Source organism: Notolepis coatsorum (assembly GCF_963971535.1).
Source record: "Notolepis coatsorum genome assembly, chromosome: 10".
Classification (NCBI taxonomy): Eukaryota; Metazoa; Chordata; class Actinopteri; order Aulopiformes; family Paralepididae; genus Notolepis; species Notolepis coatsorum.
The window spans coordinates 16,627,690-16,643,066 of record NC_140174.1 but is presented as its reverse complement, the minus strand read 5'-3'; the positions used below and the strand labels follow the sequence as shown (position 1 = coordinate 16,643,066).

General features: G+C 42.3%; 1 protein-coding gene across 5 annotated transcripts; it reads left to right on the top strand.

The window, feature by feature from the left end:
* The first annotated feature begins 704 nt into the window (after nucleotides 1-704).
* LOC311235182 (NIF3-like protein 1) lies at nucleotides 705-14,819 on the top strand. 5 transcript variants are annotated; one of them, XM_084322545.1, is made up of 7 exons: nucleotides 705-825; nucleotides 2,417-3,009; nucleotides 3,319-3,475; nucleotides 4,401-4,524; nucleotides 6,354-6,492; nucleotides 9,746-9,829; nucleotides 13,926-14,819. In XM_084322545.1, exons 2-7 carry the CDS (start codon nucleotides 2,427-2,429, stop codon nucleotides 14,108-14,110), a joined length of 1,272 nt encoding a protein of 423 aa, XP_084178671.1. In that variant the 5' UTR covers nucleotides 705-825; nucleotides 2,417-2,426; the 3' UTR covers nucleotides 14,111-14,819. The 5 variants fall into 5 exon arrangements, with proteins under 5 accessions (XP_084178671.1, XP_084178672.1, XP_084178675.1 ...); XM_084322546.1 differs by having other exon boundaries at nucleotides 706-820; XM_084322549.1 differs by having other exon boundaries at nucleotides 736-752.
* The last annotated feature ends 558 nt before the right edge of the window (nucleotides 14,820-15,377 follow it).

The following is a 15,377-nucleotide window of genomic DNA, read 5'->3' as shown; positions in this document are numbered from 1 at the left end:
ACTTTATTAACATATTGCAGAATGGGTACAATACAGTACGGCTCAATACACACAATTCTTAAGGGGATGCAGACCAGAGAAAGACTTTTGTCTTGTTTACATCAGGGTCCCCCATTTCCAATTAATCAAGACATTTATGACATGCATGACATACAGATATACAGAACTGTTTCTTCATGACATTTATGACATACAAGATATACAAATATACCGTACTAAGAGATCATAAAAAATATATATTATACATTTGAGGGGAAAGAAACTGTACATTGGGGGGGGGGGTGATGAGAAGTAGGGTCTTCTTTTAATATGTTGTCTGTCTGTTTTTATTGTATTGTTTTACATTGTAAATTTGTATTGTTTTACATTGTATGTATTTATTGTATTGTTTTACATTGTATGTTTTCATTGTATTGTTTTATATTGCATGTACAAGGGACTGGAGATGTAAAATAGCAAAAGCTACAATCTATTGCAATGCATATTTTCTCTTCGGAGATAAAAAAAAATATATATATATATAAAATCAAAGCAGTGTGGGGTTACCAGTGGATCGCAAACACCGTCATTGTGCTCTACAAATGTTTGTACAGTAGGTGGCGGACTGGCGGTGTGCACCTAGTTGTTTGCGATATGCCAATAAATATAGAGAAGAAGAGGAAGATGTCCCAATTGCCCAATCAAAAGCGAGCAGTAAACGGAACAGGAAGTACGCGCCCAAACAGAAACACCCACCAGAGCTGTTCTAGCAAGTATCTTATGCTCTCAATAATACTGACGTTATTATAGCTACCTCGCAAAACCGGTAGTATTCCAAAGTGTAAGGTGCGCAAATGCATTACGTTGTGTTGATATTAAATTATGTCTAGTTTAAAAGCAGTTAGTGTAGTTGGCGTGTAGCTAGTGGTAGCAGCTCGCCCTGTCAGCATTATACCGCCAGCTGTCATTGAAAAAGCCGTTTTGCACCTGGCTGGACCTTAACTATTAACTAGCTACTGTATGGCTGAAAAATATTGCGTTACAACATTTCATCATGTTGTAGGTAATAGAGTGCATATTGCACTAACCCTGAGCTGTACTGTACTGTACCCATTCTGCAATCTGTTAATAAAGTTTTCAATCAATCAAACCCTTAAAAGAAGAAAACTAAAGAAACTTGAACTAAATAGAATGCACAGTATAAGTTAATATATATATTATACATGTATTGCTTATCAACTAGCTATCATTCTGAACAGCTTATTTAGGCTTGATAAACTGCAGTCTCTCTACTGCTATGCACTCAAGACTGCAGCATCCAAGTTTCAACACTGTTTGATGAACATCGTTACTCAGCTGAAAGAGTTGTTCCCTTCCTGCTGACTTGTCGTACAGAACTTGTAAGTCACTTTGGATAAAATCATCAGCTAAATGACAACAATTTTAAATAAACTGCAAGGAGTACCTATGTAATCCCCCCCCCCCCCCCCCCCCCAGTGCCTAAATCATACAAAAACTAGGCAAAACCCCCTTTTCAATAGTCTTTAATGTTTAATATTAAACCAGATTCAACAGACAGTTTGGCGTACAATGACAATCTTAGTTTGCTAGATCACACAATACTAAAAATGTACAACTTAAATACAAGCGAATGCTAGAAATTAATACAATTAAAAAAGATACAAGGCACAAGTGAGTGAGTAACATTAGTTACTAGACCCCAAAGAAACGTGATCTGGCATGATGTTCACTAGTAGTAGTACAGGCCATCATTTCACTGATCTCTATTGTATTGAAAAGTGTAAAGTTCTGTGATGCATCCTCTCACCAGGCTCCAATACAAGACTGCAGGCAAGCCTTTAAAAACCACGATATATATCCTTTTCCAAAATGCGCAGCTCACCGTATGATCAAAGGTGTCTTAATATGTCCTAGTGAGTGAGGGAATGGTTGCAAACTGTACTTCGTGTCAAATGTTATATTTGTATTTCCCCATAAAGGGGAATAAAAGAATATCTTATCTTATCGTAGGTACATCGTAGGCCAGGTACACGTGTAACTGGGTGACATGGATAGCAGCAGCACAAGGCCTTTTACTTGAGGACCATTTTGGAAACAAGACTTTGACTTTTACTGACTTGTACTATTTGTTCAGGGTATCTCTACTTTATAAAAGATTAGTTGTTGTAGCCTAACCATTGGTCACTGGCTGAACCTTTTGAAGAGTTCTATATTGTATATATTCTCTAGTTCTATATTGTTTATATTCTCTAGTTCTATATTGTATATATTCTCTAGTTCTATATTGTATATATTCTCTAGTTCTATATTGTATATTTTATAGTTCTAGATTGTATATATCTTATAGTTTTACATTGTATAAATGTATAATTCTGCGTTGGGCTGATGGATTCATCATGGTTTCTTTGTTGTACAGGTTCACACTGATGTTGGCTGGATGCAGGGCGGCTTCCTGGAGATATCCACCACTGACCCTTAGAAGAGCGCGCACCAGAAGGAGCTTGACTTCCGACACGCCACACTCTCCATTCTACTCCTCCTCCCGCTCCTCCTCCACGTCATCCAGCCCGCCATCCTTCCCTCCGCATCCTTCCAGCCGCCCCTCTCTCTCTTCCACCCGCTCCCTCGCTCGCTCTGCCCGCCCCGCCGGCCCGATGGAGCTGAAGGAGGTGCTGGCCGCGCTGGAGCAGCTCGCTCCGCTGTCTCTGGCCGAGTCCTGGGACAACGTGGGCCTGCTGGTGGAGCCCAGTGGGGCCCGGCCCGTCAAGACGGTGCTGCTGACCAACGACCTCACGGAGGCCGTCATGGAGGAGGCGGTGGCCATGACCTGTGACCTCCTGGTCTCGTATCACCCCCCGCTGTTCCGGCCAATCAAGAGGCTGGTTCAGAAGGACTGGAAGCAGCGGCTGGTGCTGCGCGCCGTGGAGGCCGGGATGGCGGTGTTCTCCCCCCACACCTCCTGGGACGCCGTGAAGGGGGGGGTGAACGACTGGCTGGTCGGGGGACTCGGTGAGACGGGCATCCTGGAGGGAAGAGGAGCCATGATGTGACTAACACTGACAATCCATGATCTGTTATTTCATGAACCCTGTTCCTTGTGACACCAGACACTCACTGGTCAAGTAGCTGGACTCCATCTGATCCTCTGTATCTTTTCTCTGTGTCCTGTCTCTGTCTCTGTCTATCTCTCTCTCTCTCTCTCTCTCTCTCTCTCTCTCTCTCTCTCTCTCTCTCTCTCTCTCGCTCTCGCTCTCGCTCTCGCTCTCGCTCTCTCTCTCTCTCTCGCTCTCGCTCTCGCTCTCGCTCTCGCTCTCTCAGGCAGCGGCCAGGTGTCTGTCCTCAGCCAGGTCCACGGCAGCGTCCGCCACAGCCACAAACTGGAGTTCGGTGTCAAGAACGCAGAGGAACTGACTACCTTGATGGAAGAAATTAAAGACATTGATAGTGGAGTCACTCTACAGCACTCGTTCACCAGGTGTGTGTGTGCTACAGTATGGTTGCAGGGATACAGGAAGTGATACAGTATGGTTGCAGGGATACAGGAAGTGATACAGTATGGTTGCAGGGATACAGGAAGTGATACAGTATGGTTGCAGGGATACAGGAAGTGATACAGTATGGTTGCAGGGATACAGGAAGTGATACAGTATGGTTGCAGGGATACAGGAAGTGGTAACAGTATGGTTGCAGGGATACAGGAAGTGATACCATAGATATATATAACTAGATGGTGCAAGGCGGAGTCTCCAGCGTAGTTCACCGGCGGCCATCTTGTCACAGGCAGCACACCCACTCATAACATGAATGTCTATGGTGCATCTACTATTGAAATTACCATAGCTTGCAAAATTTTCAACCGATTTACAAACGGTTTGATTTATTACAAACATTAACGTGAACGTTAACGTCATATGAAAGTCCATTATAAATAAGTATGCAGTATGATAACTACATCTCTGACAAACCAACCGTTTGAAAATCGGTTGAAAATTTAGCAAGCTATGGTTATTTCAATAGTAGATGCACCATAGACATTCGTGTTATGAGTGGGCGTGCTGCCTGTGGCAAGATGGCCACCATGTGGCCACCTCGGTCTCCATTGGCCAGCAGCGCGGGTGAGTCATCTAGCCTTTGTCTATGAGTGATACAGTATGGTTTGAAGTTGTGCAGACTTAAATAAGGCTTTCCAGGTATTACTTGGGTTTGCACTTAGCTGCTGGTTTGATGTGATTGTGTATTACTTGGGTTTGCACTTACCTGCTGGTTTGAATATAATGTGATTGTGTATTACTTGGGTTTGCACTTACCTGCTGATTTGAATATAATGCGATTGTTTGCATTGTTGAATAACAATTTATTTGTTTTATTCCTTGTTCATTTTGTGTGGTTTTCCACCTCAGTTCAGACAACAGTGGGATCCATGCCAGCATGACTTGCTCTGACTCAGCGCTGACCCCCAGTGTTCAGACCGTGTTACGACGTGCTGCTCCCAGCCAGTCCCTCAGCATCCTGCAGATACAGAAGGTACGGCACAGCCAGTCAGACTGTTCTCCCAGTGTGTACTGTTCTCCCTACTGTGTACTGCTGGACCTGCCTGTCAGAGAGGCGTGGGTGGTTGAACACCCTCTAGATTAGATTAGATTAGATTCAAATGTATTGTCATCATGCAGCACAAGTACAGAACAACGATAAGAAGTTTGGCATCCAACCAGAGTGCAAATGTAACAGTGAAGTGCAATAGCGATATACAATGTACATTAAACTGGGTATAAAATATATAACTTAGTACTACTGAGTAATAGTGCTAATCAGATGTAAGTACAGAGTTGTAGTATTAGTAGAGTGATACAGGTATAAAGACACTATGGTAGTAAGTCATACTGGCCAGCAGCGTAACTAGTAAGAGTAGGTAAGGGATATGTATAGATATAGTATCTACAGATATGTAAAAAGGATTATACAGGTATGTACAGAGAGATGTGGATATATATATACGGTAAGAATATATATATACATTATTGTACATGCTATCATACAGAGTTATATGGGCTATATGCAGGTGTATACGTAGGTATATAGAAGGATTATATGCAGGTATATTCAGACAGATATGGATATGGATATATATATATTAAGGCTGTCAAAGTTAACGCGGTATTAACGCGTTATCACCCGATTCTATTAACGCCACTATTTTCTTTTACTAGACTTCACTCAGGTGTATTATTGATGCTCTCATTGATACTATGTTTGTTTCTGAAGTGTGTGTGTGTGTGTGTGTGAGATATATATATAGAGAGAGGGGGGTGAGAGAGATGAGGAAGGGGCAAGAGAGAAAGAGAGCTGGGAGAGTGTGTGTGTGAGAGAGAGGGGGGGGGGTGATTACTCAGCCCTTGTGTGGGTGAATGTAACAAGTTCCTAACGTTTTCTTTCCCCTATTATTTCATGCACACTTTATTCATTGTTTTAAATTATTATTTTCTTTTAATTTATTTTGTGCATCACTCTGTTTTGAATTTGGAGGGTCATCCTTTTGTGTTAAATGGCTGCATAAAGCAAGCATTTGTTGACTCATGTTGATAAGAGTATTAAAACTTGGAACTTGAAAAAGATCCGTTTAAGGTAGATAAATGTTTTTTTTAAATATTTTAATCGATTGACAGCACTAATATATATATATATATATATATATATATGCTGTAAATGTAAATATATATACGGTGTATACAGCACTATTGTACATGCTATCATACACGGTTATATGGATAGACTAGTATCAAGTAGTTGTGATTATTATGAGATAATAGGAACGTTTTCACTGTTAGAATTATGTTTTTTCAAAGCTTTATGCAAACAATAGATCTGAAATGCATAATCATTTCCACATTTGCATTAAATTAGTCTGGAAAACTACTACTTGTGGGTGTAAAGGTACACGTATCCGTACCGAACCGTTTCAGTGTGTACCGTACCGAGCGGCTGTGTACCGAACCAATACAACGGTGTGTTAACCACTAACGACCGCCCACCGGGCGCTGTTTTTTTCACAATCTAATTGTTATTATTATAATTTCGATTATTAATTTCAATATAGAATATTCGTTGACAGCCCTACAAGTATAATTAGTTACTGCACACTACATCACCCCTGAGTGGAACATGGAAAGCCAAACTTTCCCCCACTGTACCGAAAACCCGTACCGAACCTCGACTTCAAAACCGAGGTACGTACCGTACCGTGGTTTTTGTGTACCATTACACCCTATGTATGTGGTATAATGGTTGTGTATGTAATGGCTGTAAGGAATATGAATATGAATATGTGTGATGTACGGTGACCCCTCTCTCCTCAGCCTCCTCTGCCGGGACACGGACAGGGACGACTCAGCATCCTGGAGCAGCCGGTAACCGTGGCAACAGCCGTCCAGAAGATGAAGTCCCACCTGGGGTTGAGTCACCTGCGATTGGCCCTGGGAGCAGGACAGACACTAGGTGAGGGAGCGTACACACACACACACACACACACACACACACACACACACACACACACACACACACACACACACACACACACACACACACACACACACACACACACACACACACACACACACACACACACACACACACACACACACACACACACACACACACACACACACACACACACACACACACACACACACACACACACACACACACACACACACACACACACACACACACACACACACACACACACACACACACACACACACACACACACACACACACACACACACACACACACACACACACACACACACACACACACACACACACACACACACACACACACACACACACACACACACACACACACACACACACACACACACACACACACACACACACACACACACACACACACACACACACACACACACACACACACACACACACACACACACACACACACACACACACACACACACACACACACACACACACACACACACACACACACACACACACACACACACACACACACACACACACACACACACACACACACACACACACACACACACACACACACACACACACACACACACACACACACACACACACACACACACACACACACACACACACACACACACACACACACACACACACACACACTCATTTGAATACTTTATTTGGTTCCACAAATTATATTACATAAACAGGGAATCAAATAATATCGGGGCCAAGCAGCACTGAACACTTAAAGGTCAACCTCCACGTTGTATTTTTGTTCAATAAACAATGTGGACTAGGCCAACAGTGGCTTTCATGAAGAAGGGAAAAAAAAGTATTGAAATTGACCCAGTTTTAGCGTTTTTATCAAACATTTTGTCTGCCCAACACAATCACCACGCACGTGCATATTTTAATCAATGGTTCATAACGTGCGTGTGTAATCGAAATGATCGTCACAACAGGTGCAGGGCACCAGGGGGCTCACCAGGGGGCGCTGAGAGTCACACAGCTAGTGGCAGGCAGAGAGCCTTGCTACCATAGATATATGCTTGCTACTACTAGCCGAATGAAAATGTATCTGTTTCACCTCACTATTGCTCCGTGATTATAGCCATCCATCCATCTCTAAAGCTAACCACTATTTGTAAAAGCCACAACCACGTTACCATATTTGTAATAATGTAAATCATTGTGTCGTTGTACACATATTGTGTTTATAACGTTAGTAGATAACATAGCTTAGCTTGGTAGCTATTGTGCTAACAACATATCCCGACATCCGGCTCGCTGGCCGGCATGAACGGCCGACCCAAAATGGTTCTCTCCTTTCTGTACACCCCGTCCCCACGGCCCACGGGTGCCCTGCCGGGGGGCCCATGGACGCAACGGCGGCGGCAGCCGTAGGGTGCTCGAGCCCGTAAAGGCTAGTGTTACACGATAGCTATGAGCTAACTAGTGCTGCGGGCTCCGGCGCCCTGCGGCCGCCGCTGTTGTCGAGTCCACAAGCTCCTCCGCGGGGACGGGGGCACACAAAGAGGAGAGAACCACCCGCAGGGACGGCGGGCTATAGGCTAACGTCAGTGAGTGTAGCAGGGACGGCGGAGATATAGGCTAACTGTGATGCACCGAGTGAGCCACCATTGATCTAGTACTATGACCCGGACGGACATAAGGCATACGTTTCCTGAAGTGACGTCACGGCCGTGCTAGGTGCTAGCGTCTGATAAGCTTTTAGATTCGGCTCATTAATATGCACCTGTTGTCCTGTTGTGACGTCGGCGTTTGATAAGCTTTTTTGATTCGCGCGTGCATGTTATTCGTGCGTGGACCTTTTTAACTCTTTCAGAGTGGCATTTCCGGTGTCAAATGGAAAAAAATAAATAATGAAATTATATACCAATGATGTAAACTACCCATAATTGATCAGTAGGGTTTAACCTGGAGGTTGGGCTTTAAGGGTACATATAGCACCTCCTTCTGCCAATAATAGCTGAGACAGAGCAATATTGGGCAATTTGTTTGGCTTTTCTCTTTGACATTGCAGCAAATCTCAGACCACTCATGGTGCATTTATATACATGGCCAAGACTTCCGAATATGAGTATACTATATCTACACCTGCAGTGTTTCCCATTAATTACCTAGACTGTGGCGGCCCGTATAATGAACACACAAAATGTTTTACTATTTTTTTAAATATAAAGTTTGCCAATAGGGATGTATCAGTAGTATTGGCAGTGGTAGTAGTCGTAATAGTAATCCAGTATATTTTTTCATTTTCTAAAAAATAAACCAGTTCAACACAGGTAACCACTTTTGCTTCATTTCTTTGATGGCTCAAATGTATGCTCTAGTCCAGTGGTTCCCAAACCTCTCCTCGAGACACCCCAGCCCCGTTCCATGTATTTGTTAAATTCCACCACCAGCACACCTGATTCAACTAATAAAGGGCTAATTAAGTTGGATCAGGTGTTCTGGTGGTGGAATTTAACAAATACATTGAACGGCTGGGGTGCTTCGAGGAGAGGATTGGGAAGCACTAGTCTAGTCGATTTTGTGTTTTGAGCACAAAGTTCATCATAGATCTAGCCTCTTTATTTTGCTCTCAAAGTGCACCAGATTGATGCATTTAACTTTAAAATGTACCAAAATAAAGTCTGATTGATTGATTGAAAACTTTATTAACAGATTGCAGAATGGGTACAATACAGTACAGCTCAATACAACAACAGTGGACTGGAGGATGAAGACCAGAAAAAGACTCTCGGCTTTTTTACATAAGGGTCCACCATTTTCAATTTATCAAAACATTTAGAGACATACAAATATACAGTAGTTTCATAAAATTTTTAATTGTTTGGGGAAAAAAGGAAAAACATTGTGATGTGTATCGTGTATCGCCGAAAGGTCAGAAAATATCGTGATATCATATTTAGGCCATATCGCCCAGCCCTAGTCCACTGTGACTAGTGTGTTCTATCTGTGTTTTTAACAGAGTCCACTGTGACTAGTGTGTTCTATCTGTGTTGTTGACAGAGTCCACTGTGACTAGTGTGTTCTATCTGTGTTTTTAACAGAGTCCACTGTGACTAGTGTGTTCTGTCTGTGTTTTTAACAGAGTCCACTGTGACTAGTGTGTTCTGTCTGTGTTTTTAACAGAGTCCACTGTGACTAGTGTGTTCTATCTGTGTTTTTAACAGAGTCCACTGTGACTAGTGTGTTCTATCTGTGTTGTTGACAGAGTCCACTGTGAGAACAGGAGCTGTGTGCGCTGGGTCCGGTGCCTCTGTGCTGAATGGAGTCAAGGCGGACCTCTACATCACAGGTGAGCTACACCACAGAACTACACTCGAGCCACTAAGAGTGTGGGACGTCCGTCACTAGAAAACCGACCAGTTTGCCGATTTCCAACCTTAATCCTATTGTTCTGATTTGAGGAGGACAGGTGATAATCAGCCATCAGACTTACCTACGTGTTCTGTGTCTTAGCCTTTTAACAAGTGGGCAGAGAAGTGGCAATTTTTTATATACCTGTTTTGAAAAGCTTAGTTTTATACTTTATAGTTATAGCACATGCATAAGCCTGGTCTCTTTAGAAAGATAACATTCTGAAGTTACTAATGCAAAAAAGGGAAATCACTTTTAGTGCTAATGAAAGAGAGTAACATAGGGCTGAACTTGAGTTGAACTTGAACTTGTGTACTCACATTTTTCTGTAGTGGTTGCAATATTCCATATTCCAATATTCCAGCATAGAGGAATGGTGGTAGTAGCAAACACAGCGGATCCATAGCCTGAAGTCTTATGTAGTACAGGTCAACATTTTATAAATATCCGTTCAGAAATTAGTCTTCTAGAGCAGTGTTTCTCAACTGGTGGGTCGCGACCCAAAAGTGGGTCGTGGAGCCATTTTGAGTGGGTCGCGGATGTGTGTGAAAAAAAATATTAAACGTTTTTATTTATTTAAAAAAAAGATTTGGCACTACCTATCTTTGTGAAAGTGGCTTCTCAGCTCTGGTCTAGCTGAAGACAAAGCGGAGGAACAGATTGGACATTGAGCATTACCTCAGAGTTGCTTTGTCTACCATCACCCCAGACTTTGAGACTCTTGTCAGGAGCAAACAACATCCCCAGTTATCCCATTAGTTCCCTGCATGTTAAGCTAAGAAGTCTGCTAAGAAGGATATATTATTTATTATTTATTATTATTATTATTATTATTATTATTATTATTATTATTATTATTATTATTATTATTATTATTATTATTTTATTTCATTGTGTTTTTAGCCCTTAGTTGCACTTTTGTTGCAACCCCAGTAATCCCATTAGTTCCCCCAAACTTACTGTAGGTCTGTTATGTTAAGCTAAGAAGTCTGCTAAGAAGCATAATTATTTATTATTATTATTATTATTATTATTATTATTATTATTATTATTATTATTATTATTATTATTATTATATTATATTATTATTATTATTATTTTATTTCATTGGGTTTTTAGCCCTAGTTGCACTTTTGTTGCAACCCTAGTTATCCCATTAGTTCCCCCAAACTTAGGTATGTTATGTTAAGCTAAGAAGTCTGCTAAAAAGCATAATTATTTATTATTATTATTTAATTTCATTGGGTTTTTATCCCTAGTTGCACCTTTGTTACAACCCCAGTTATCCCATTAGTTCCCCCGAACTTAGGTCTGCTATGTTAAGCTAAGAAATCTGCTAAGAAGCATATTATTTATTATTATTTTATTTCATTGGGTTTTTAGCCCTAGTTGCACTTTTGTTGCAACCCGTTATCCCATTAGTTACCCCAAACTTAGGTATGTTATGTTAAGATAAGAAGTCTGCTAAGAAGCATAATTATTTATTATTATTTTATTTCATTGGGTTTTTAGCCCTAGTTGCACTTTTGTTGCAACCCCAGTTATCCCATTAGTTCCCCCAAATTTAGGTTTGTTATGTTAAGCTAAGAAATCTGCTAAGAAGCATATATTAATTAATTTATTATTATTTGATTTCATTGGGTTTTTAGCAATAGTTGCACTTTTGTTGCACTTTTTTGTGTTTATTTCATGTTTTGAAAGATTGCGTATTACTGCAATTTTTTTTTACACAAATCATAGTAGTTAAAAATGTTGGGTCGCGACTTAATGACTAAGGAAAATGTTGGGTCCCGAGGCTAGACCAGTTGAGAACCACTGTTCTAGAGAGATCCTGGTAAACCGTGTGCCAAAAGAAAAGCTCTCCGGAATGTTTTTCACTTATGGTTTTCGCTTGTCAGCTTTAGATCAGTCTAGGTCCCTTATTCACACACCCCCACGTGAGATATCATTGGAAAGCTACCCTCATTGGCTACAACCCTGACCAATAATTTTCGCAATCAGCGGATGATTGACAGTTCTAGAGCGTCGGGAGTCCGGGGTGGTAATCTGACGCTTGCACGTAAAAAGTTGCACTACTGACATATCGTCATGTAACCCGCGAACCGAGGCGCGGATTTGGTCAACTGAGGTGGCATTCGAACGGCAACAAATCAAGCTTTAATTAGGTAATTTATATGTTCATGGAAAAATGCAGCCTCGAGGCGCTAGACGCTCACAGAATGCCGCGAGTGCTCGCAATGTGCGTGACGGCCCCCTCGATCCCAAGAGAATATCAGCAGACCTCTACTAGTGAACTGCAACTATAGAGCAAAGTCAAAGAAATAATAGTGGAATTAGAGTCTGTAGTTCACTAGAGGGCTGTAGTTCACTAGAGGTCAGTAGTTCACTAGAGGTCAGTAGTTCACTAGAGGTCAGTAGTTCACTAGAGGTCTGTAGTTCACTAGAGGTCTGTAGTTCACTAGAGGTCTACAGTTCACTAGAGGTCAGTAGTTCACTAGAGGTCTGTAGTTCACTAGAGGTCTGTAGTTCACTAGAGGTCTGTGGTTCACTAGAGGTCAGTAGTTCACTAGAGGTCTGTAGTTCACTAGAGGTCTGTAGTTCACTAGAGGTCTGTAGTTCACTAGAGGTCTGTAGTTCACTGGAGGTCAATAGTTCACTAGAGGTCAGTAGTTCACTAGAGGTCTGTAGTTCACTAGAGGTCTGTAGTTCACTAGATGTCTGTAGTTCACTAGAGGTCTGTAGTTCACTAGAGGTCTGTAGTTCACTAGAGGTCTGTAGTTCACTAGAGGTCTACAGTTCACTAGAGGTCTGTAGTTCACTAGAGGTCTGTAGTTCACTAGAGGTCTGTAGTTCACTAGAGGTCTGTAGTTCACTGGAGGTCTGTAGTTCACTGGAGGTCTGTAGTTCACTAGAGGTCAGTAGTTCACTAGAGGTCTGTAGTTCACTAGAGGTCTGTAGTTCACTAGAGGTCTGTAGTTCACTAGAGGTCTGTAGTTCACTAGAGGTCTGTAGTTCACTGGAGGTCTGTAGTTCACTAGAGGTCAGTAGTTCACTAGATGTCTGTAGTTCACTAGATGTCTGTAGTTCACTAGAGGTCTGTAGTTCACTAGAGGTCTGTAGTTCACTAGAGGTCTGTAGTTCACTAGAGGTCTGCAGTTCACTAGAGGTCTGTAGTTCTCTAGAGGTCTGTAGTTCTCTAGAGGTCTGTAGTTCACTAGAGGTCTGCAGTTCACTAGAGGTCAGTAGTTCACTAGAGGTCAGTAGTTCACTAGAGGTCTGTAGTTCACTAGAGGTCAGTAGTTCACTAGAGGTCTGTAGTTCACTAGAGGTCAGTAGTTCACTAGAGGAGTTCACTATAGGTCTGTAGTTCACTAGAGGTCTGTAGTTCACTAGAGGTCTGTAGTTCACTAGAGGTCTGTAGTTCTCTAGAGGTCAGTAGTTCACTAGAGGTCAGTAGTTCACTTGAGGTCAGTAGTTCACTAGAGGTCAGTAGTTCACTAGAGGTCAGTAGTTCACTAGAGGTCTGTAGTTCACTAGAGGTCAGTAGTTCACTAGAGGTCTGTAGTTCACTAGAGGTCTGTAGTTCACTAGAGGTCAGTAGTTCACTAGAGGTCTGTAGTTCACTGGAGGTCTGTAGTTCACTAGAGGTCTGTAGTTCACTAGAGGTCTGTAGTTCTCTAGAGGTCACTAGTTCACTAGAGGTCTGTAGTTCACTAGAGGTCTATTCACTAGTTCACTAGAGGTCTGTAGTTCACTAGAGGTCTATTCACTAGTTCACTAGAGGTCTGTAGTTCACTAGAGGTCTATTCACTAGTTCACTAGAGGTCTGTGGTTCACTAGAGGTCAGTAGTTCTCTATTGTAATTTTTAATAATAGAAATAAAGCAGAGGATCTCCATCTTGGTTGCGTCACAGATCTCCCACTAAAGAGCCCAGAAGAGCTCAGCTGCAGAACCAGCCAGACGGATGATGATGATGATGATGATGTTCTGGTCCAGAGGTTTGTCGTCTGACATGTTGTTCTCTGTGTCCCAGGTGAGATGTCTCACCACGAGGTACTGGACGCGGTCGCCGCGGGAACCAGCGTCATCCTCTGTGACCATAGCAACAGCGAGCGGGGCTTCCTGACCGTGTTCCGGGAGAGGCTGGCCGTGCGCCTGCCCGACTCGGTCACTGTGGCGATATCGAAGGCTGACAGGGACCCGCTGGAGGTGGTCTGATTGACCATGTGGGGGGGGGGTCTAAATGTCAAGATGAATTGAATGATCTATATGAATTGAAAATGGGGGACCCTGATGGAAACAAGACAAAAGTCTTTCTCTGGTCTGCATCCCCTTAACAATTGTGTGTATTGAGCCGTACTGTATTGTACCCATTCTGCAATCTGTTAAATAAAGTTTTCATTCATTCATTCAAGACTGCTCCACAGAAATCCATTGAAAATGTAAAACTCACAGAAACTGACACCTCCCAGGTTTGCATTGGATGTATTTTTAACACTTTCACTGCCACACTACAGAAGGTTAACCCTTTACTATCACACTACCGACGGTTAACGTCAGTAGTGTGATAGTAAAGGGTTAACCTTCTGTGTATTGTCGCAGTGAAAGGGTTAACCGTTTGGTAGGGCGGCAGTGAAAGGGTTAAGCACAAGTTCTCAATTCTAAAACTCAAACCAGATCAATATTTTTCTAACAACCATCATGGAGATCAATAATAACGTGGTAAGAGGATTGACCTGATCTATTTGGGGCATAAGCCCCACTGAGGTTGCTCTCCTGCCTCTGTACATTATTGATGTTATGCAATGTATCTAAATGCGTGGGAGTTGTACTGTATTTGTCAAAACATCACGTCTTCCTGTACTTTGCGGTGAGAAGGGCCTCAGAACGCGATGCCTGTGGATCTTTGTCGAGTTGTTAATAAAGATAATAAATACAAGAATCAAGAATCAAGAGGTTTATTTGTCACATACATACCAGGGCATACAGTGAAATGCGGGTGGTCATGCCCGCATCGATTGTGCAATAATACTAATGTAACTGAGGGGTACAATTCCCTGACTGTATTAATCAAGTATGGTATCATTAAACCACTACCGTCTTATGTACATTATTCTGGCCATACCGTACACAAGTATATGATGAGAACTCCTCCACAATGATATGGTTTCCACACAAATACTTGTTTAGAATATTTATTACATCAAAGGATATTATATTACATTACTAGATGCGCTTATAAGGCAAAGGAATTATGCATAGGCAAATCAATAATGAATATTAGGAATTATCTATGGTACTCTGGGGAGGGGGGTTACTACCGGTTGTAAGCCAGCAGGGGGGGGCAATGCTCTATGCAAAGTCAATGGTTCCACAGGCGATCTTACTCCCTGTGTCAGCGGACGAAAGGTAGCCGCTGTAATCCCAGTGTGCGGCAGCACAGGTGTAAGCCGTGGAGCCTCTGGTCCGACAGAGACGGGCTCGA